Source organism: Manacus vitellinus, unplaced genomic scaffold (assembly GCF_001715985.3).
Source record: "Manacus vitellinus isolate BGI_N305 unplaced genomic scaffold, ASM171598v3 scaffold_80_pilon, whole genome shotgun sequence".
Taxonomy (NCBI): Eukaryota; Metazoa; Chordata; class Aves; order Passeriformes; family Pipridae; genus Manacus; species Manacus vitellinus.
The window spans coordinates 948010-972863 of NW_021940818.1; the positions used below are offsets into that span (position 1 = coordinate 948010).

The window sequence follows — 24854 nt, forward strand, 5'->3', positions numbered from 1 at the left end:
ACCACTGCTTTAGATTTTATGATGCTGATGTTATCAAGAGGAAAATTTGCAACTGTTCTATTGTTTCACCAAATTTAAAGACAGTAATGTTGTTTAATTAACTTTTCTTCTAGACATGGAAGGTGTCTGTGTCTAAGTAATTGTCTCTTGGACCACTAGGGAACATATTGTTCCAGTTAAAAGATCACTGACATAAGGAAATCTTTCAAGCATTTTCCAGTGTACAATAAGTATGAAGACATGGTTATTTTGGCACATTTTGGGCAGAAGATTATAGAAGCTAAGCTTTCAGTAATGTGGTTGTTTCAGTTCTTAAATTTTCCTCTCTTAAATTTTACTGAAATGAAACTTAGAGAATGTTTGCATAAGCTATAAGCTGGTGTCATTTTATTAGGATCAGGGCAAATCACACATATACAGTTCAAGTAATGGACTTTATTGCAGGGAATAAAACCACTCCTCAACACTACCTTGCTTCATTTGTTAAATATGGTATTTCTGTCATTCAGCTGTTCTAGGCTTTATTTGGACTGTGGAATTAGGAGTTGGCTCTACCAGTTTGTAGCTGTGATCATTCATTTGCCCATATGAAATACTCTTCATAGTGTTTCAGAGCAGGCTTTCAAAAAATCACTTCTGTGTTCCATTTATCAATTTTTTTATTATTTATATTTAAAAACATACAAGCATCTGAACTGTAGGGAACGCAAGTGAGCAAGTTCCCAGCTAGCTTTCTGTGGAACAGTGCCTGGGTGCTGTTGGAAAGCTGATATGGAAATTGTCTTCTCTAGTGATTCTAGAAGATTTCCAGAGTAGCTGGGGGTAAAGCTACCACATGGCATTTTTGTTAGTTGATGTGTATAGTGGAGTAACAGTTCTGAGAAGCAAGAAACCCCTTTTCCTAGGCTGGTGGTTAGGTAGAAGCTCCTGTGAGACAAGCCATGGTGCCTGTGGCTCAGTAGCAAGGCGTATCTGGGTGAAAGAATAAATGCATTATTTGACTCCTAGAAAGCAGGGCTCAGTCTGAGGGATCTGAAAAGAAGACACAGTGCTGGATGCAAAAGTCTGAGCTGTGCTTCAGCTTGTAGTGGAGAACGTTTAGATAGGAGTTTCTTTTTAGGCATAGAGTAGGTAAAAATAGGTATCTGTGAATCCATAATGCTTTTATAAACTTTATAAGGTTGGGGAGTTTATGCATTTGGTTGAGAGGAGGCCACTTTAAAGTTTCCCAAGTTAAAGATGGAAAAGAAAAAATGAAGAAAGGTGATATAATGTTACAAAAGGGGACGGTAACAGCACTTACATCCAGCCTACTGTTCTTCAGGATGCTAGGCATTTGAAGGGGAATGGAATGATTGCAGCTTTTAATGTGGAAATTTGCTCCCTTTTTGCTTAAAACTCTCTCTTTACTTCGTAGCAAGCAAGGGCAGAACAGGAAGAGGAATTCATCAGTAATACTCTATTTAAGAAGATTCAAGCTCTGCAGAAAGAAAAAGAAACTCTTGCAGTAAATTATGAAAAGGAAGAGGAATTCCTCACTAATGAACTTTCAAGAAAACTGATGCAGGTAATTGGTGCCTTTACTGATGTTTCTTTCAGGAGCCTCAGGACTGACTGGTGACTGAACCTTTTTGTTTGCATGACTGCAGTTAGAGGGATGTGGTCACATTCTAACTGTTGTCAAGTTGACACCTGATACAAGCAAAATACAAGAAGTGTAGTGAGTAACCTTTTTTTAAAATGTTGCTTTCAAGTTTGCATCTGTGAACTCAGTATTGAGAACCTGAAAGTTTGTACACAGATGCAAAAAAATGGATGTAGCTTAGAGTAAATGTCAGCTGTCTTCCAGACGGGAGTTACTGATTAATTTAAAATGTTAGTGAAACACACTTTTTTCCCTAGAGTATTTGATATTTAACAGGAGTCCTGAAATATTAAACTTTATATACAAGAATGTGCAGTGATGCTTGAAGGAGACTTCATCTGTAAGTTTATCCATACTCTTAACAAAACAGTTGCTTCTCTGGTATTAAAACATATTTTTTGATGCCAAAAATAAAAAGTTGAAGATGCAGGGACAATTTACAGAAGAGAAACTTCATTGCTCAAGTTGCTAATTTTGGAAAGTGGGTAAGTATTTTTTTAAAGTGTTGTGCCTACTTGCCCTGTTCTGATAGGCATGCCTAAATACCTGCTTTTGGCCTCCTCTGTAGGAGGCAGGGTGTAGGAGACAGGTGAATGTTTTCTGTGATCTGCCTGGGCTTTTTTCATGACATTGCTTATAAGCATTGTCATGAAAAACTAGGCAATTTAAAAGAACCTAATTTGTATGTTGTAAGCATTTCCTTGTTCTGCAGCTGGAGACTTAAGGCATGTTTAGCCCTGCAGTTAGGAAATACACTGTTTGGAAACAACATGAGAGCTAATCCCATCTGGTGCTTTTATTACTGAAAACTGGGCCTTCTATTACTTTGTCTATTTGGTTCCTATTATCACATAGTAAATTAAGTAGCAAGATAAAATATCCTCTCTCTGGTATTACTGTTTCCCCTTGCTGTTCTTGAGGAATGACAAGAATGTTTCTGAATAAGGTACACGTTTTCTTTCCAAGTCATGCATTTTCATGAAAAATAGAGAAGCAGATGACAGTAAAATAGAGGTATCAACTATTCTTTTCTAACTGAAGTAAGATGTAGATATCACCATAGAAAAAGCTTTCCACTGGAATCTCTCACAGTAAAGGGAGAAATGCTATGTTAAACAATGTTGTTTAATTGAAAGGGAGATGTAGAAATCTGTTACAGAACCAGGTTATGTGGGACTGCACTACATATTGTGTACATCAATGTAAAACTTACTTTTGAAGTAAAAGCATGAATTACACTTGATTTGGTTGAAGGGGTTTTGAACTCATATAATGACCTATTGTTGTGTCTAATAATTGCTTAAAATATGCTTAGCCTTTTCTCTAGAATTCATTGCTTTAAAGATTGCTTTAAAGCATTATCTTTAACAGTTCTTGAATTGCTAAAATTATGCAAAATAGGTGCATGCATTACAAAGCGAAATATAAGCTTCTTGTCAACCTAAAAGTACAGTTAATTTTTATTCTTTTTTACTATGGACTTTCAGAAAGTGTCCTCTGACTGTTGCCCCAAATTAAAGAAAAAGATAACAATCTACTGATCTCAAAATGGCCAAGGGGGTGCCTCATTGTAATGGATGAAACAATGCAAGGGCGTTGTGCTTTTTGTCCAGTGGAAACCCTTAAAAGGTGCGACTTCCTTCTCACTAGTGAGAGAAAGTTTCAGGGAGGTGTCTGAAACAGAGTGCAGGCATAAAACTGGTGAAGTCATTCTCGCCTTTTGTGCAGCACCTGGAGAAAATCCTCAGTTTTGGATTCAGCATCATCCTGTAAATACTAACCAGCTTTCAGTGGGAGAGGGCAGGTTTCTGCTGAGAGAAAGTAACTACATAGCTAGAACTACAATAACATGGAGGTAAAATGCTGACCACCACTTGACTTTGTTAAACAGTGTCTCAACCTGCAGCCTTAGATGTCGTTCTGTGTGACTTCCTGTAAGCCTCATTTAGTGTTTGGTAAACATGGCTATATCCACCAGAAGTTGTTAAAATAGGGCAGTTCACTGGCCAGCAGGTTTTGTTGTCCACACATCTAGATGGCTTTTCATACCTTTCCGGTGGCTCAACACTTGCAGTACAAGTGGAGCGCTTGTTTTAAAGCAAACAGTTTAATATTAAAACTATTACTCTGTGTAGGCTGAGTTCAGATCTCATTTCATGGCTTGATTATGTTTTTGATGTGATAAGCTTGCTGTGAAATGCAAAACCAGAATATTGATAAAAACTAATAATATGGTCAGCAGCTTATAAATTATACAGCAGAAGTGGTCCCTTCCCCTAAAGAATTAGGAAATATTTGAATATTACAGTATGTTTCCATGAAAGTAATTTTTCATCTCTTAAGAGATCATGGATTTAGTAAGTTAGTACTAGAATGCTGGTGAGTTGCAGGCAATTTTCTTAAGTAGCAAAGAACTGAAAATAATACTTGACCTTGGTTTTAGTTTTCTGAAAGCTTGTCTGTTGTCTAAAAGTTTTGATTCTTCAGTTATGAATCCTGGAAATTGCACCCATGTATGCCAAATTAAAAAAATCTAAGAAGAGAAACTCCTGGTATTACAAATAAACTCATTTTTTGGAAAAGAGGGAATTATTAGCACACATCACATGGTCAGTTTAGAGTTTATTACAGTATGTTTTCTATAGTGGGATACTCTTCCTGTTGTACAGGTGTAGTGCTAAGTTCCTGACTAATATGTTTTAGACCAAGAAGTTAAGACAATTACAATTTACTTTTTTTTTAATTTCCTGAGATTTGTGAGTGCCAATACTTATTATTACCCATGAGAGTGTAGCAGTTCTGTCTTTATTAGGTGAAAAATCAATTCATAAATGCCCACTGCCATTTTTGGCATCTTTGCTCTGGAGAGAATTCTGGCAAAATTAGATGCAGACTTTGGATGATGACTTAATCAGAAATACAGTAGTCTCCAGTTGGTTGCTCCTCTGTTCTTTGGGATTAAGCTCTTAATCTCTGTGTTTGCCAGGCAGTGTTGGTCTGACCTGGAACCAGACTTTCAAAATTCATGCTGTCAGACACTGTGCACCAAATGGCTTCCAGCTTTTTGTATGACTAAGGGGGAAAAATTGCATATGAATCTGTAGTTTTGCCTAAAGCTTTGCATTTTGGAACAGAGGAGAGGCGTACTTCTGGTAAACTGCATATGATTTGCAGTCTCTCAATTTTTCAAGCATTTAAAACTCTGTGTCAAAATTACTGCCGTATTATGCAGTTGAAAGCCACCTAGCAGAGGGGCTTTTTCCGTAGTGCCTGTGTGTTTTTTGCTTTGTCAGACCTTTGTTTGTCACAGTTGTAGGGTAGGGGCTTATGCATTGCATTCAGACTGGCATCTGGAATGAGCTCCCAGAATGTTAAAAGGTTTTCAGTGTGGAAGCTCTGCCAGAGCACGAGCTGCAGTTCCTCGCTAACAGCAAAGAAGAATGTCCCAGTTCAGCATGATGTGCATTACTGGTACAAAACAGAGCGACATCAGGTTTTCAATATTGTAAGAAATTTGTTTTGAAACCTTTTACTATATACCAGACTGAGTCTAAACATACATAGTAGCACAGAAAAGAAGGTATTTTCTCTGGAATATTGCTGTCTTCCTGGTGCCATACCACTGCTTGATAATATCTCTTTATAACTGTCTGGCATTAGCTTTCCCTGCCTCTGCAAGCCAGATGAATAAATGTACAATTTTATTAGATAAATTTCCTTTGTTTAGCATAATTACTAATTTTCTAGGCTGAATGCTGAAGGGATGAAGGAACACATGTATCTCAGCAGAGGTTTTGGAGTAAACAAAAGCTTTTAATCACATACATCCCTCATAAAGTTCTTGTAAGCCTTATATACATTTACTGTATATTCCCATGTGCTTCCTGTAATTATATTTTTGTTTACCTGATGAAGTCTCTGGAAAGCTGGAACAATATTTTTAAGGCATCCTTGATCCTTAGTCATTCTAGAATGGTATATTTTACAGAATATCATTAGGAGCGTTTTGATGCAGACTCTGTTCTTGCAACTGTGGACCTGGACATGTTGAGTTACTGTTTTGAATTTTAAAGTAGTATATCTTGAAAATTTATCTTTTGTGAAACAAGGCTACTCCAAAGAGTAATTACTTTTTAATATTGTTTGATCTTATGAAGTCAATCTTTAAATTGTTAAACAGTCCTTTTCAAAATTGAATTCAGATTTTTTTTTTTAATACTCTTGTATTTTTGGAAGTGCAAATTGGTGCAAGTATCTGTCCTTGAAAGTAAGATCTTACAACATACTAAGATAATAGCATAATGTGTAGTCAGGCAGATTTAAGTAATTGGGTGTCTGTACAGAAATTTTTCTGGTGCAAGTCTGATTCTTGACAATTCTTTAAAAAATGATAAGTCTGTAAACATAAGCTATTACCCTTCCTGCTCTCCAGAATACGATGTGTCAGCTCAAGGATGCAAATGGGATTGTGCGGAATAAACAGTCAGCTCATCTATCATTTATTTGATGAACATCTGGACATAAAGAGAAGGCAAACTGCTGATACAAATTTGTTAATAAATAGGACTTTCAGGATGCAGCAGAGGAGGAATTGGGCAACTTTGGAGGGCCCGGAGTACTGAAAATAGACTGTTCGGCCCAATGTACAAGGTCGTAGTCTGGGGGATAAATGAGGGTTGTTTTTTAAAGGGGGAGCTTCATCCATTGGCTCCATTACTTCATAAAAATAATTTCTGCAGTCCCAGAAGTAAGCCAGTACAGTAAGGAATTAAGGTAAATGTGGTCCTATGTTGTATCAGGACACCTGTTTCTGTAGAGAGAGAGGGGTATTACTGTAATTGGACAGGACTGAATTGAACTAACACATGCACTCCTGCTGAGCTTTGTATTTGATAGCCCCATTCTCACTTCAGACTGTTAGTTGTCTCTCTTGCAACAAACCCATCTCTAACCTCGCTTAGCTGAAAATTCTCCTTCAGTTTTCATATGCAGTTCAAGGGCTGTTGTCATCAAGGTGACATTTTCTAACACATTTTTTCCTTCTCTTTATCTGGCTGCCATAGGTGTATCTGTAAACAGTTGTTACTATAATTGCACGTAATTAAAAACAGCTTGAAAATACTCTCTTACTTTAATAAGTAAAATAAATGCTATCCACTGGTGTTTTACCAGTGGATAATTTTACATTGTTAGCAGTTCTGTTTTTCAGCATTAGGGGTTCAGCATTAACTGTGTTTTGTTTGTCTTGGTTTGTTTTTGTGATCAAACCAAATTAAAGGGAAAAATTTTCGTATACAATTATGAGTGACAGACACCGCTCATATGTATTTTGGAGTGTGTTATTAGTATTTTTCTCCCACCATGAAAAACGAAGCCGAAGGGTAAAGGGGAGTAAGTATAATAAAGTAGGTTCAGAGTGTCCAAGAGGCTTTTCGTGTTATAATCCCTTTAGCACTCAAGGGGAGAGTGATCGTGGGCTTCTTTTCATTCTCAGTTACTTTCTAATCAGAATAGAGGATATTACTGTAGTAGATCTCCCCTGGCTTGACTTGGTGGCTTTCTGACCAGCTGGAATGTTCCTTTGCCTGCAGTATATTCACACTCCCAGTAGGATTTAGTAGATCCTACACAGAAGCTGCAGATCTAACGAATAAGTCTCATCAGTTCCCATGTGATGGAAATTTCAGCAGGCTTTAAAAGAAATATTTTGACAAACAAGATATTTGCAAGATATCGCAGCTCAATTTGTTTTGAATAACACAGTAGCTGCACATGCATGAAGCACACTAGAGCAAGAAATGGTGTGTGTTACTAAGCTGGTTTGAGGTGACTCTGTGATCTTCCCAACTCATGGACTGATGGAATTGCCAGCAGTCCCCAACCACACACTCTCTGTTCACAGCACCTGGCTCTGGGCTGAGCAAGAGATTCTGGCTCTGTGCCTTTTCACACAGTTCAATTTGCTGGCTGAATACAAGCTGATTGCAGCAATTGGATTTGGTCTCAATTTAGGGATTAAAAAAAAAAGGTTTAGCTTTTTTAATGAAGGAAAATGAAGATTGAAGGAAGTGCAGTCAGTACCTTGAAACAGGTGGTAATCCATGGGCTGTCTGCTCCTTGGGCTCCTTGGCTGTCTTCAGTCTCAGCTTGTCACTGCTGTGTAGGGATGGGGAAGGAAAGGAGAGGGGCTTATGGAGCTCTAAGGTGAAATAATGACTTTTTTGTAGTAGACCTTTTTTTTTCCCAAACAAGCTTAACTCCAATACTGAAGTAAGAAACTTCAAGATGTAGTTATCAAACAACACTCAAATCTCACTTAGCAGTCCTGCATATTCTCACATAAGGAATTAAATGCTTTTATTTCCAACTAGACAGTTTAACAAAGCTCCCTAACCATTTGGTCAAGAGCTGCCATGATAGTCTCAGTGATTGTCATATTGGAGTCTGGGTGGCTTCCTCAAGTGCATGGTAACTTAAGTAAGTGTCAGGGGATTTAGAAAATATACTGTAATTTAGTAAGTGAAATATACTGTAAGTTAGTAAGTGAAAGAAATAAATCTCATTTACTTTCTAACTAATATTTTCTATTCTAAGAATTTTCTATTCTGATGTTTATTTTAATTTATGAAAAATAAAATCTGAAGATTGATAAGGCCTGGAAAACAGTTAAAGTCCAAACTTCTCCCACATGTGTGTTGCCAAGTAGTTACTGTCTGCCTTGTGCTCTTTCCACACAAGCCTTTTGGCTCTAATCTCTCTGCCAGACTGCACTTCACAGACCATTTTGTCTCTAAGTAGCAGCAAAAGGAACTGAATTAACAAACTAGTAATTTTAGCTTGTTTTAAAATCGAAGTATGTTACTTCACATCCAGCAACCTTGACTTGTGTCCATGACTGCAAGGTATCTCTCTATTTCCTCAGATTTTCCTCTCACATTTAAACACTATGATCTTACAAATTGTTATGTGATAGCCAGAAGAACTGGCATAGCAAATAAGCAGGTGGGAAAAGGTGCAATTTTCAGTGGATGGTCAGAACACAATGTAATTACACCATTGTCTTTTGGTGACATTTGCTTTTTCCTGACTCAGATTCACGTGTTCATACCATGGTGCCAGACACACTGTTTTACCCACAGGAAGACTTGGATCCCTGTCTTAGAGGGATTTTATTGTGATTTTGACTTTACTGTTAAAAGTGACTCTACTCCAACCATCATTTATCTTAAAATGGAGGAGGGCTTTTTATTTCCATCTGCTTGAGAGTAAAGAATTTTTTTCATTGGATGAAAAAACAATTCCCCCGAGTGTTAAGAAAATTTATAACATTGAAATGACCAATATTTCTATGTCATCAAAATATTTTGATTCTTGATAGCACAGGGATATAAATTAGAAATTCCTTTTGTTGATTTTAAACTTGCTACACAGCAATTTCAGTAGTACGGCTTCAGTCATAATTTTAAGCTTTCAGCTGCTTGGGAGAAAAGTGCTAAGACCTGCATTTTATACTTTAGGTGATCTTGAGATGATGCATTTAGAATAAAATTAACGCTTTTGTTAACATTATGATAGATTTTTTTTACTTCTAAGATGTCTGTAATACGTTATATATAGCATATAAAATAATCTATTTTGATTTAATTCAATAATTGGAAATGTACTTCAATCTGCTTTGTAAATATGCAGCACAGTTCCTTTTTGAAGGGCTCTTGGGTGGGTTGTGCATTTTGAAGTCTTTTGAGAAGTCTTATCTGTAGAGAATTTAACATGAAGTAAGAATAAATGTGTAAATAGACATATAAAAGGTGCCTAAGTTCATACTTCTATTTGTGTGTTTAAAATATTTGCATGTCTCCTAAATTTTTAGCTGCAACATGAGAAAGCTGAACTGGAGCAGCATTTAGAGCAGGAACAGGAATTTCAAGTGAACAAACTGATGAAGAAGATTAAAAAACTGGAAAATGATACAATTTCGAAGCAGCTCACCCTGGAGCAGGTAATTCCTTCCTTTCAGAATTATAAGACTGAGAAGAAAACAAATACTTCTTTGTATTAGATTTGACTTATTTTTTTAAGTATATAAGAAACTGGGCAATATCAAGAATATAGAAAAGTCAGTAGTTTTACTTTCAAAGCAATAATCAGTAACGTAATTCATTATGCAAAACTTTGATTACTTTTTTTTCATGGCCATTATAACTTTCAATAGCCTTTCTGCAGGCCTTCATGTCTGCTGGACAGCAGTGAGTTTTGCAAATGCAACTTTTTTGTAAATAATGCACTGTCACTTCTGATGGTGGTTAAGCACAGCAGTGAACATTCTGTGTGTGGTCTAGTTGTGCTCCAGGTCACCTTATTGTGGCAGCTTGGAGAGCACAGGGCTCAAACTGGGAGATGTCAGCTGTGTGTGTTCTTCAAGAGATTTGACTACATCCAAGGCCCCTTCTCCCCAGACAGTCCTGAAGATTGCAGAGATAAAACACCATATGCCTAATTTTAGGCATGTGCATCAGAGCATCTCAGTGGTGTTAATAGGAGACCTTTTGACTTAAAAGGCAAACTGATGAAACCTGTAGGCTTGTTAAAGAACTTCAGATTATTCTGAGATGTGGAGGTCCAACAATCCGAGTGGTGTAAATCTAGTGCATTATTTCTGTGATTTCTTTTGCTGTGGAACTTTTTTGTTGCTGGTAATCTGAATTTCTACCAGTTTTGTATGGTCTCCTATATCTGTTGGCATGGATAAATTAATTAATGGCTATGTAAATGATCAAATGGGTTTTCTTGATTCTTAATGCTAACATTCTGTATGAAGAGACCTATGAAACAAATCGAAAAATAGAAAGGTAGGAAGATGTAGTTGCCAGCAAATCCATAACCAGCATGGAAATTATCATGAGATTGAAATAACTCTCTTAGCCACAAGGTGGTGGTGGCCACCATTTAATCCAAATGCAAAGTCAGCTTAACATACTAGGCTGTTGTCATCTTTGAACATGAGCCACAGCTGAAGTCTTAATGGTATTTATTTTTGTATCATTGTTCTGGGCAGAAAGACTTGTGAAATCATAACATTTGAAACTTGCTGCTACATTTAAATATCAATGATATATTGTTCAAAAAGCATAGATGCACGAAGGTCTTTCTCTCAAATATCTGACCTTGAAGACTTACTTTGTTTGTGAAGATGTTAAATTTGGCTGTCAGTCTTGCTTTGAAATTCCTTGTGTATGTATATGTAATGCAACATCTGCCTTTGTTTCCTCTCACTGTAAGGTCTCATAAATCCTAAGTTACTTTGAACTTCACCATACTTTCTTCCCTTGCACAAATAACAAAAGTTTATTGTGCTAATTAACGAGCTGAAGCAGCAGCCTTTGGTGCTGTACCTACCAAGAAGCAACCACAAGTTGTGAACAGAGCCATGTTGGCTTTATGGGCAACACACAGGGAATTAGGAGAGATTGTCACCACATTTCCACATAACCTTTGGAACACCTGTTAAACAGGGCTTGGAAGGAGGACTTCAACAATGCTCTGAACTGGGCTGCAGTACTAGATCTGTCACTAATCAGTGAGCAGATAATTACAACATATGTTCACTAAACTATTATTCTTAAAATAGAGAACATCTGTGCTTTGTCTCCTTTGCTTTTTTTCATCTGAACTGCTTATGCCACAGGTGATCAATAGGTTGTAGCAGTAGTGGTTGCATAGAATGTTATTCCTTAATAAAAAATTTAATTGGATCTTAGGGTTCAAATGTGACCTGAAATAATTTGGCAGCTTGAAGTCAGCAGAACATTCTTCTCTGAAGGGTAATGGTGGAGAAATTTGCAACATGTGACTGTTTCATTAACTGAATGGCTCAGTTAAAATGAGCAATAATGTTCTGTGTACAGTTCAGTGCCTTGATAGGAAATAAATAGCTGTCAGTTTTGTCCTACAGAGGCCAAGTGTTTGTAGTCTTGCTGTTACTATTTTTAAGTGCTTTTCTAATTCATACAGTTTAGTGAGAAACTAGAATGGATGCAGCTAGGAGATGAAAAATAAGAACTAAACTGCTAATAGTCATCTCCTGTGTCTTCTTTGAAAGGAGAACAACATGAAATGTGTAAAATCTTCTGGAAAGATTTTCTTGGAGAGCAGCAGAGAATTAAAGCTACAAAGGGGAAGGGACAGACAAGAAGCAGAGAAGTTAAATTTGGTGTAGTGGGCTTAGGCAGAGATCAGCATATTCAACTGTCATTGATTTGGAAGATCTACATTTCAGGAAGGAACAGTTGTGCTTGTTAATCAGTTGTCAAGAAAATTGAAAATCAGTAATCCAGGAATACACAGTCAATGGATATTTTAGCTGTATTTTAAAGTAAAGGAAGTGCATGTGTGAAAGAGGTGAAAAGAAACATAATTGAGTGTCAGGAAGGTTAAATGGAATTTTTCCTCTGAAGGGAAGGTTAAGGTCTGAAAAAGCAAGTCATACTTCCTTGTTTCCCTGTTCTAATGGTAAAAATTAAATGATGTTTGATTGGAATGTGACTTTGAACCCATGTGGAATGACATTAGTATTGCAAGAGCTGCTGGCTTGGTCCTGAGATATAATCCCATCCTGCTTATTGTAGTTCAGACTATTATCATGTTTTGCGAATACTGTCACATTTTTAACAGATTCATTGACTGTTAAAATACTGTTAACAATACTGTTTCAAAGTACACCTGAAACTATCCAGTACGAAGCCAAATACACCAGTTCTCTGAACTCACAGCTCTGATTGGGATGCTGCAGTTGCATCTTCTGTAGGTTCAGTTCAAGGTGTTCATCCTCAGAGCTTTAATATCCTCACACTGGGAGGCACTGGGACAACACTCAAAATCAAGAAAGGAAGATACCTGTTTCTAGTATGTTTTCATATTGCTGGAAGTGTGGAATTTTAGATCTGTTTCACAACCTGGTTTCTTTGGTGTTTCATCAGAGCAGCTTTCAGGACACACCACAAAGCTTATTTGAATATTGTTGCCAATGATTCGACTTTGCCATTGTGCACACTCACCCTACATGCAGATTTATAATTAATGGACTCCACTGCCTTGGTGATGGTTGCTATAATACTAAATGTAATCTTAGATTTTTCAAATCCACGGTTATAAATAATTTACTCTGTCTTCAAATTCCAGTGTGCTGCTCTTCCTACCATTAAAAGAAATTAATTTCTTTTCACCTCTATGTTTTTGTGGGTTTGTTTGTTGCTAGATCAATAACATAGTAGTAAACAGTTAAAGAGGGTGAGTCTAAACCATGCTGCATTGAAATTATGCAAAAACCATTGCTGCAGTGGTCATGATCTGCATTCAAACTTTTTTCATTCAAAGATTTGCTAACCAGTGTTTCTTTTTCTAGTTATGATCCCTATTGCTCATCAATATTATGTCTATTTCTACTTAGAGTCACTAATTCCTCTAACCTTTAAAAAAGAAAGTTGTTCATTCGTTAAACTTGCACTGTTACCTGAAGTGCGTAAGTTCGTGTTTGGTTTGGGTTTCTCAGTGTGAATTTAGTGGTTAGCACAGAGCCCTTACAGATTTAGATGCTGTAATAGCCCTTCACCCAGTGATGCTGTTAATGTGCGAGGAAATCCCTTAATCTGTTTTCAGTCTTTCCATTTTCTAATGTGAGATTATTTGCCCATCAGAAAAGTGGTACTAACTAAGTCCTGACTGGGAAAAATGCCTCTATGCTATTTCCACCTGTGTTGATCTGTTCCCAAATATTTCATTATTGCTAACTTTTTGAGTTCAGCTACATTGTTACTGAATAAGATCATCTGTACCTCTTAATATTCTCCTGTATTATTAATACTTGCATTGTATTTCTACTTAAGCACTAATAATAGATTTCTTCATGTATGATGTTATTATTAACTTATAGTAGAATGTCCTACATTATATCTTCTTATATTAACTTATAGTAGAATCAAGAATGTTTGTTCACACAGTAACTGAACATAAGTAATGTCAAGTTAAGCTTTTACTTTTATGAAACCTTTCCTAGGAGGATAGAACTGCATGTTTTCCTAATAAGAATTGATACAGTTCACATAATTTTTTCTTTACTATTTTTATGTCACTCCTTTATCTGACACAAGGCAAACATGGCTTCTCTTCCATGACAACTGTGAAACTACTGAATGTCTTGATTTTTCACTGGGGCTGTGACCAGTGCATTGTGCCTGAATTTTGTCTCTTCTTCCCCTTGCTGTTGTAGAGCATTATTTAAAATGCAGTTTTTAGAGCAGGGATCTTTCCTGACAAAAAATACATGCCCATCATTTTCATTAATTGTTTTTCCTGTCCAGCTAAGACGTGAGAAGATTGATCTTGAAAATACTTTGGAACAAGAACAAGAAGCACTAGTGAATCGTCTCTGGAAGAGAATGGATAAACTTGAAGCAGAAAAACGGTTTGTCATGTTGCAGTACACTTGTTACTATGGGAGAGATTTTTAATACATAATGTTCTGGATTAGTTATGTTTATTTCTGTCCCATAAGAGTTGTTTGATCTGTGAAACCCTGGAAGTTATAGCAGTTGTAAAGCTCCTTGTTTGCATGATAACACATAATTGATTGCTTAAAGTAGTTAAAGATAAATAGTATAAGAAATTACCTGGGAAAGCACGAAGGAATTTACTGAATTATTTCAACTGCTCATAGCCTTTTTCTAAAGCTTCATGTATGTGGTCAGCTTTAGTTTCGTAGTATTTTACTGTATTTGTTTTATGAAAGGCTCTATTTTTTCCCTATCTGTTCAAAGAAAACTTCAGGTTTTTCTCAGTGGTGTGCACCCATGTCATTGAGACTTCTCACTGCTTCTTTAGTAGAAATTAAGACAGTGACTCTTTATATTCCTGAGAAAGCTAAAATTAAAAGTATGTATGAAAGCAACCATCTCTTTAATGTCATAATATAAGAACTCGGTTTTGGGAGGGGGTAGGGGAGAATAATGATTAATAATGATTAATAGCTTTTTTCCCCCTACATATTTAAATACATTTATGTTAGTGTGACTCCCTGAATCTTGACTGGGGCCTCAAAAAGCATCTGGTCCTAAGTGAAGAGCAGGTTTTGTAGTTTTATTTTACAGAACCCCGCACTGTGGAGGGTGCAGAGCTACATGTGATATTCAGCAGTGGTAAATCCATAGCAGGATGAGCCTTTGGTAGGATTTTTGTGTATATTAGATTTAAAACCTTCTTCAAGGCAAACTATTTCTGGTTTAATTTATCTCAGACTGTGTGCCTTCATACAAGGAGCCATGGTGGATTACACCTTGCTTTAGCACACTTTGTATGGTCCATGTGAATACCACATCATGCAAAAAGTTGTGCTTACATAGTGCTATCCCCGCTCTTTGGGGCAGAGTTGGATCTGGCCAGTCAACATGTTCCCAGTAAAGAACAGTTTCATGCCTTCAGGCTGAAAAATTCTTCCTGTGTTAACTCCCAAACCCATCATTTAGAACATATAATATCTGCCATGTGCGTATTTCATAAGAGAATTACATTACTCCTGAATTTACCATCAGTTATTTGAGGTATTTGAAACTATGACTATATGGAAAATCTTAATTCCTTGGAGATTAAAAAAAAAAGGTGGGGGGGAGACTGTTTGACTGTTCTTCAGAAAATATTTGTGAAGTTTTTTCTTTTGGTAGTAGTGTTGAAATGAGAAAAGCTTGTGTTTCACCATAGACATACTTTACTCATCATTAATCTTCACTGTGTGTTCTTTGTCTAAGAACTTAAATGTAAAAACTCAGATTTAACGAATTTGCTTAGCAAAAATTTTTAAAATAGGTAGCACTTGAGTATAAAACTGAGATAACTCCATATAGTCGAGAATTTGTTTTTCCTGAACTGTATGCAGAAGTATTTAGAATGTCAGTGTCTGGATATTTTACCTTTTCTTATTTTGAATTACAAAAGAAAACAATATAAATCCTCCCAAATTTATCTCACCAAAACCAGTAGGTAAAATAAATCTTAAATACCTGTCAGAATCCTTGCAGTGGCTTTCTGAGAGATATAAGAGTTTTTTTCTTTTCATTAGAGTGGAAGGTAAGGTTTGAACTGTTTTTCCATATAGAATTTTGCAGGAGAAATTAGACCAGCCAGTTTCTGCTCCACCATCACCCAGAGACATATCAATGGAAATAGACTCTCCGGAAAATATGATGAGACATATCAGGTTTTTAAAGAATGAAGTGGAGAGGTTAAAGAAACAGCTGAGGGCTGCACAGCTACAGCGTGAGTAAACAACTTGTTTCAAATCTCATAAAGTTTGTTTAATGTAAGATTTTTATATGTTCTTTCTTGAGTTTGAATTTAAGCTAGAAGTGATAAAAAATAGGGCAAGTTAGGATTAAAACATTTTTGCCCTGCCTTCCCGGAGAAGAGGCTGTGGCCCTGAGCACAGAGACAGAGAAATCTGTGTGAGTGCAGAACAAGCAACACTGTCCCCCTCTGGTGTGCTGATCTAGACAGGCCAACTGGGATACTTCAACCTCCATTTAGAGAAATCGCTTGCCAGAGGCAGTGGCCTTCCTCTAAGACAGACATGATGGAACAGGAGTGCTCTTTTGCACAGACCTTGTGTGCAAGTTTGTGGTATTATTAATTTGTGGCTGTTAAAAGAAGATAAGGACAGCTAATCTTTGTACTTTCCAATTCTGCACTGCAACCTTCACTTACTGAAGTTCAGAACAAGAGCAAGGCCTTACGTTTCAAGTACTCTGTGTACAAATCTAACCTAATTAATTTTATTTCAAGTATCCTCTATTATTTCTAAGTGGTTCCTTTTTGAATTACTGTGATTTAGAGTAAAAAAAAATTGAAAGCATTGAAAGTCAAATTCTCACTGAAAATAAGATGTAGGTTTGAAAGTACTCTTTCCCTTTGTGAACAGGTTGAACAGTGCTGCAGTATGAATAGCAGTGCTGATAGGAATGATGGATGTGCCTGCAAGGCAGAAGATGAAATGAAATAGTTTTCAGTTTGCTCTCTGCAACATGTGGTCATTAGAGATCCTCTAGTATTGTTCATAAATATTTAATGAAATCTTCTTACTGAAGTCTGATATTTGTGTTGTGTTTTTTATTTCCGAAGCACTTCTAGGAACTGTTTTGGTATAATAATATTTTAAAATAAGTGATACTGTTACATTTAGGAGTGGTATTTCCACAGAAGAGAGATAAATCACATGTTGTTCATAGTTTGGGAACAGTCTTCTAAGAGAGGAATATTCTTTTCATTGAAGGGTGCTGCATAAAGAAGTGATCACAAAACATGATGAAACATTTTTAAATATCAAGGATTTAACTTTAAACTTGATCAAACATTACAAAATCTCGCAAAATATGTGTGTCAAGTCTTCAGCATTTGTTCCATTTCATATAAGTAACCTGTCACAATGCTTCATAACTTTCCATAATTTGATTTTATCACTTTAAATAATCTGTGTTACCAGACAATTTAATTGATGTTTGCTGAACTTGTTTAATATTGAAAAATAAAGTTGCCCTTTGATATAAAGAGTAAGCCTCTTGTTGACTTTTTAAACCAAAATTTAATGTAATTTTAATATAAATATTTTAATATCGGTACATGTTTTGCTAGCCAGTTTCTGTGACAAAATGTGTAATTGAAAGAATGCTGTAGAATACATGTGAAGTATCAATTTTAATACAAGTTCGAGTTTCAGAACTTATGCTTCCTCCTTTGAAATGAAAATATACCTTTAAAATAATTTCTTCTATGTGTTGCAGGAAGACAACTGTAAATGTCCCTGTAAATGTGGAATAGCATTATTTTAAGGGAGCAGGAATAAGTATTTCTTCCTAATGGTTTTAGTCACATTACTTTCTTCATGACGTTTTGTCCTTTCTTTTCAAATTTAGGACTTTTTTTTTGTTGTTTTTGTTTGTTTGTGGAGGTTTTCTTACATTTTATTTCAAAAATTGCAGTCAAGCAATACTGTGTTTTAGTAGTTACTGTTCTGAATTTGGCTTTGAGGTAATAACTTAGAGATGAAAATTTCCAGTGATCTATCCTGAGCAGTTCCTACACCCTCATCTTGAAGCATTGGCATAAAATTAAGTGCACTGTGAAATTGAATTTTAATCAAATGTTAACAAAATTTTGAATTTCAGATTCAGAGAAGATGGCACAATATTTAGAAGAGGAGAGGCATATGAGAGAAGAAAATTTGAGGCTTCAAAGAAAGTTACAGAGGGAAATGGAACGTAGGGAAGCACTGTGCAGACAACTGTCAGAGAGTGAATCCAGCTTAGAAATGGACGATGAAAGGTTTGTATCTTTTAGCCACCCAGATCTGGCATTGACTTATTTATTAATACTGCTTTTAGAATATTATAGAATAAGCATAAAAATAACCTGTATGTGAGTTTAATATAAATATCAAATTTCAACATAGTCCTGAAATATTTTCAGTAGAATTGTATCAAAGTTGTATAGAAATTGCATTAGTTTTAACAGTGAGGAAGAAAATATTTGTATGTTATCAAAACACTTAATCTTCATGTATATTGAAATAAATACAGCTGTGGAGTTAAGAATCAGGATAATTTGATCATAGTAACTCTGTTTTGCCCCTAACTTGGTAATTGGAAGGAATTCTGTGAGGTAGAAACAATATCCTTACTTGGGCCTAATTCGTCCTTTGCAGAAAGTAAAGTATCTTCAGCCAAGTACAAAGGGATACTGTGTAAAGCCTTGGAGAGAGGAAGCATTTCCAGAACTGTTGGGTTGTTCTTGATCTCCAAACCATAATATCCTTGATTTCTTTTTTTTTCTCTATTGCAGGCTGCTTGCTTGCACTGACCTTACAGATAATCCTGACTTTTTGATGTTTTTTTACCATACCTTTTAGTGTTTTCTCACCTCGTAGTCATATGACAGTGTTGTATCTTGAAAGAGGATTTAAGTACATTTTGAATAAAACATTCTTATTTCTTATCAAATGCTCCTTATTTTGTTGTATTATTTTACATTGTTTTGGATTTATAGAGGTCCTTCAGAATAAATAAAAAAATTACCCTGCGCTGTGTATTCTTCTGATACTGAGAGATTCTTGGGTCATCAGTGTATTTGTTATAATTTACCAGAAACAAAGTACCAGATATTTTGTGTCAAGGAGTACCCTTAAAGTTCAAAGTAGTGTGTTCATTTTAATGAAATACTATGGCAACTTGGCATATATTGAATTAGCATCTGGTGTTAAGACGTAGCGAATACTGTACAAATTAAATTGTTAGCAAGACAGGATTCTGGTGTTTGAATATTTTTTTTATTAGCCTAATATTTTCTTCCAGTATTTACAATGTAATGGAAGTACAGTAAGAATCTAAATCTATGTGAATTACCAGTATTAATCTAAAATTGTAAAGTATCCTCATAATGTTTTTTGCCAAGCACTTGTAGGTAGCAGTAACCTATAAAATGCAGGAAAATTTGATTAACTATTCCGTACTTCTAAGAAATTAATTGTCAGGTTGATTTTTGTGGTACTACAAAGGCTTGACAGAATAGCTCCAAAGCAGGTATTTGCAGTGTAAGTAATACAAAGCAAAAGGAAGGATGAGTCAGGCATCAGTGGTTAGTCTTGGAAGCACTGTGTATACGAAACACTTGTGGAATTATGTGCAGTAATGATTTTAAAATGTAAATTTTTGTCAACTTACACCTTCCTAAAAATGGTGGTGTGGATCAGATATCCATTTTTTGAGTTTCATTCTGTTAGTTGATTATAGTTATTGTTTGTAGATGGGGGTAGATGAAGATGCTATACTGACTGCAAAATACACAGCTCTCCCAAAACCTCTCCCTCCTGACTAGTGATAGCTTTGTTTTTTCAATCCTCCATCCTATTCTTCCTGAGACCAGGAAGTAAACTAATGGTGTGCTGCTGTTCCATATCACCTGATCCAAGTACTAGGATGACTTACAGAAAATTGCATTTGTGTAGAGTACAAGGTGATGAAGTCACAAGGAAGCTGCCTTGCTGTAACACATGGACTTGTCTGCATTGCAAGTTCCTGTGTGTTGCAGAGGTAGCCCAGTCAGTTCAATTCCACCAACCTTGCCACTGGTAGCTCTTTAGAAAACTATGTTTAATTAAACCTTGATTTGTCAGTTGGTTAGTTTTGTGTTGTTCTCTATTGCAGCTACGTTTATTACCTGATCTACCCAAATTCAAACTGACTTCGATATCACTACAGTGTACTGCCTGTGCTAGGACATGTGGCTCAGTGACTGAATATTCTGGTTAGAAATCAGCAGGATGCAGTATCAAAACATGTTTCAAATAGTTTATGAACAGACCTCAAAGTAGTCATTGTGAGTTCCATCAGATAGGAGTATTTTTAATGCTGCTTCACGTTACTGGTTTTTTTCCCCGATGATTTGGACATAAATGCAGCTCCCCAGAATTTCTGAGAACACAGTGGTAGAAGGGAGTCAAGTAACAGTCAAAGGGGTGTTAGTTAGCTAATTTTGCCTGCTGCTTTGCTGTGTCCACTAAAGAAACACAGCTAAATCTAATATTATAAACCCAGGTGCACTGATTCGCAACCACATGTGCAGGAGAAGGTGAGCAGGGGAGCATCTAATCTAGACAGCGACTGAAAAATCTAGGTGGAGAGTGCATAAGCAACTCAACCTGAAAGCTGCCAGCCTAGTGCTATGAAAAAAACCCAGAATTTCTTTTGAGATAAAAACAGTAAGTGGCAAGTAGGAGCAATTGGTATTATTTTTTATCTCCTTTTATATATCACTTAATGTCTGCGAAGAAGCTTCACTGTATTCAGTGAGTAAAGAACAAATAAATATCACTAAAGTTATTACAGGTGGGGAAAAATGCCTTGCCTGAGGTTCTAATCTGTTCAGTCTAGCACAGTGAAATGTGGGAGGTGTCTTGCAACACAACCTGCAAATACCTTTAGTGAGGGAAAGTCCTGGGTTGAAAATGTCTCTTTATTCCAGTGGCAAAAGGCAGGAAGGGCAAATGGTTAAATGTTGAGACCAGAGGGATTCAAGTAGGAAACTGGGCATGTTTTAAGGATATGGCTGATCGGCTGTTGGATCAAATTATTAGTACTTTAATGATTTTTTTCCCCCTTTTCATGATTTCAGATTAGTGCTGAATGTCTTTTTGGAAGATACACTCCAGCCAGACGAGCTATTGAGTTCAATATAGAAATGATGTATAAAGTGCAAGAATGTAGTATAGGTCAGTTTGGATGACATGGTTTATATCTCTCACCTTAATATGTACTATTCTGATCATATGGAACTTATATGGTTTTAACTGCAAATGCCTTAGGATAAGTCCAGCTGTTTCCACTGAAAGTTAAGCCAGTATCAGCAATGACAAGAGCTCCTGTCATGACTTCCTAAAGGTGACTAGTCCTTCATTAATCTAATGGGATTCTTATGGGAATTGAAAAAAATCACAGTGAAACATTTACAACGTGGCACATTTTAAAAGGTTTGATCTAATTATTCTTTGCCTTTTTTTGTTAGATATTTTAATGAGATGTCTGCACAAGGATTAAGACCTCGCACTGTGTCCAGTCCTATCCCTTATACACCCTCACCAAGTTCTAGCAGACCTATATCACCTGGTAAATATTTAACCCAGTTTCTAAAATTATTGTATGCATCACATAGTAACGTGCCCTATTAATATATTTAGGTCAGTAGCCTTTCAAAGCTAGTTTGGAGAAAAAATCCTGCATCATAAATGCAAGAATAGTTTTGCCTTAGGGGTCTCCTAGTGCGACATGTTTTGGGATGGTGAACAGATATTATATATTTCGGATTTGTGAACGGATGTTAAAGATCAGTGTAGCCATCACACTTGAACTTTTATTTCTTTTTTGCTCTCATTTTCTCTCTTGCTGTCTTTTTTTTTCCTCCCTCCCCCCCAAGTTGCCCAACAGGACACATAATTCAAATGGATTTCTAGGGTTTGATGATGAACTAGTAATGAGACTGCTGTTGTTCTGAATCAAAACTTCTTAGAGAAGTCTTGTCTTGAACGTGTTGGGAAAAAGTCAGTTTTCATTTCTCTTTAGTAGAGAAATGGCTTTTGTACTTCTACTATTTTCTATTATTAAACAATAACTATCAAATTAAGAATTCTTGTCTCAGGTGCTTTTTATAATAGAGGCAAACAAACCTTTTCTGAGTTTCTAATTACTGAATGTAAGTCAAAGGAAATGTATTTGTGTTACTAACACATTTATTGACTGAAATTTAAAAATCCCTTAAAATTGCACTTGGGCATTCATTAGATGTTGTTGGCTGTGAATGTTATATGGCAGTCACAAACTCACTTGTACGTAATGAAGTGAATCCTGTGTGCCCTGCTTTCCCAGGTTCACCTTTAGAACCTGCCGGACAGGGTCCCACACTGCAGGCAACTGAGATGTGCTCTGTATTGACACATTCTGCAAGATAGGAATGAGACATTTTATTACACAGGTCTGCTAGAACATATAAAATGTCTTTAAATTGTTTTAATTTTCAAGGTTAGCTTTAGTTTTTCAAAGGATTCTCAATGGTTTTCATCCAGGTGTTGTAAAAGGAGCGAGTGTGTGTGAAAACTGGCTGTGACCATAAGCTGTGCTACGGTGTTAGAGATGAGCATTATGATTACGAGTTTTCGGGAGAATTTTACTCTTCTGCAATGAGCCAAATCACTTGACTTTAAATGTTTTGCAATATATGTTACCAAGAAAGTGGCTTATCCATTTCCTGTAAGTGGGTGTACAGAAATGCAGTCTTGCCAACAGCTGCTCTGGGATGACCACTGCGGGCATTTGTGGTTATCCACATGCAGGCTGCATAACAATGCAGAGTTCCACTGCACACTGTGTCTGCAGGCCACACAGTGGTTAAAATTACAGCTGTGTGGGGGACAGATGAACTGGGAACTGACAGGCTTGCACCTTTGATTACTTAGCAATGCACCCTGTTTAGATGCTGGTGTGTCAGTGCAGGAGTACTCTGTTCCTACACTGGGACCGAAGCGTATTCCTTGTTCCCTGTGGACTTCCCATCAATAGTTGATACAAGAGTGCAATGTTCTAGTGGGAATTACATCCCACAGACAGGGGATGCTGAAACACAGTCTGAATCGGAGTTGAAAATAGCACAGCTGACGTGGTAGTTTCTAACAGCGTTCACAAGTTTGGAAATTTTGGTAAATGTAAATGTTCCAGGCCAGCAGTTCTGCACAGGCAGCTGCATTGCTCTCCTTTGCATGTGATAAATTAATATCCACAGCTGGGAAGTTTCAGACTTCAGAAAAATAGAAGCAGCAATTTGATAGAGAACTAATGAGATCAATAGGGAATTTCGTAGAGCTGTCTGGGATATATGAATGCAGTAATGGATGAAAACAAGTAGTATTTGAGAGTACTTTGTATCCAAAGTAGCATACTAAGACAATATCAAAAGCATCAGCACAGAATAATACAACAGTTGTATTTTGCATCAGGTAACTGTCTGACTTGGCATGTTTCCTTTGGGAAATGGTGTGCCCAAATGTGTGGAAACAATTTGTAACTGGTTAGAAATGCTATAATTTCATGTGGATAACTGGTCAGTTTTAATGGTCAGATTCTGGTTCCTGATTCCCAGAGCCTTTTGTACTTGGGATGCTACTTTTGAGGACTCTTTGAAGCTGAGATACTGCTGAGATTTTCTAGCACAGTGCATGGAACTTTGAAGACAGTGTAATTATTGCTACTCCTGGGCATCTGGGGATTAGCTGGTCTAATTACCAGTTAGTCTTTAGTGAAGATAAACTGGTTTAGGCTTTGTAGCTGGGCTAGATAGAGATTTTGGGCTGCGGAGATGAGCTGCCTGTTTTCACATCTTTGTCTGCTGTGTAGACTTGCGTTCGTAAAGCTTGTGGAGGTGGATTATCCCAAAGCAGTTCAAAATTGTTATGTTACAAAGGTTGACTTGAAGCATATATTTTGCCTTTTATTTCTAAAAATATTGCCTTTTATTCTAAAAATTTGCCTCTGACTTGCAACACATTGTCACCTCCCTGAATATTGTTTCTGTCCTTGTGCTTACAAAAATACTTAAATATGGCATAAATGCTCTACAGGCAATTAGATTGTGTAGTCAAAGCAGACTACACGGTGTTACTCTGTAGTGGCAGTTATTCCATTGGAGTCACTCATAATTTGCACCAAACATACATTGGGGATGTAACAGAATCAAACAGAATTAAAGGAAGCAAGAGGATTGTTTGCTTATATGACTTTATTAGTGATCTGAGGCTTGTTCTGTTTCCTCCCCAAGATCTTGTCTCATCTGTTGTAGGGACAAACAGACACCTGCAGTCAGGGATGGTGCTGGGTGTTGGTCCATGCTGTAGCTGCTGTGGCACTGTTCTCAAGTGTGAGAACTGTTAAATCCAGTGCTGTGTTATAAAAGTTCGAGACCTTCAGAAATTTTTATTGGTCATTATTCTCCAAAGCAGTTGCTTGTGTCTAATAGTAAACAGCTCAGAAAAGTCCTGTCTCCTACCTTAGTGATAGTTTTGTCAGAAAGCAGAAGCAAGCTAAAGGTTTTGGAAAATGTGCTCTTTTGATAAATACTCAAACTGTTCAGAACACTTCAAGGTCTGAACTTGAAGCATTTAGCAGTTGCTGTTTCTGTTTACCTTGGTTAGCTATACAAGTACTGTGCATTTTTATAACTGAGTTCTTACAGAAAGGAAATACTTAGCTGAAAGAATTAGATATTTACACTTCTGAATATTAGGCTTTCTTTAATGTGGATAAAATTAGTTATAATTTTAAATGTTAGCTGTTAGCCTAATCCAGCTAGTAACATTTCCCAGGATGTTATTCAGGGAGCCATCTTCTCTGTGGAGAAATGGAATGCTGGATGAAAATAATTGTGAACTAAGCTACTTGGGGAGCCTTACACCATTTATCTTAAGTGAAAAGTTATGTTTAACATTGTGTAATGTATGTTTGAAACATATGGTAGTATGCTACAGGAAAAGAAAATCATTTCACATCACACTTTTCAGTATGATCAATATATCTTAGATGTCTAATCTGCTGGAGTTACCAGTTCTTAACCTATCATTGATTCAGAACCAAAA

The 24854-nt window shown here is 36.5% G+C and overlaps 1 protein-coding gene across 1 annotated transcript in view; it reads left to right on the plus strand.

The window, feature by feature from the left end:
• Window positions 1–240: 240 nt before the first annotated feature.
• Window positions 241–24854, plus strand: part of CCDC6 (coiled-coil domain containing 6) — a 32944-nt gene continuing 8330 nt past the window's right edge. The window contains exons 1-7 of the mRNA XM_008933664.3: window positions 241–291; window positions 1418–1567; window positions 9516–9644; window positions 14002–14105; window positions 15789–15949; window positions 17851–18007; window positions 21242–21342. Of these exons, the coding sequence (XP_008931912.2) occupies window positions 241–291; window positions 1418–1567; window positions 9516–9644; window positions 14002–14105; window positions 15789–15949; window positions 17851–18007; window positions 21242–21342 (853 nt within the window). The remainder of the gene's footprint in view (window positions 292–1417; window positions 1568–9515; window positions 9645–14001; window positions 14106–15788; window positions 15950–17850; window positions 18008–21241; window positions 21343–24854) is intronic.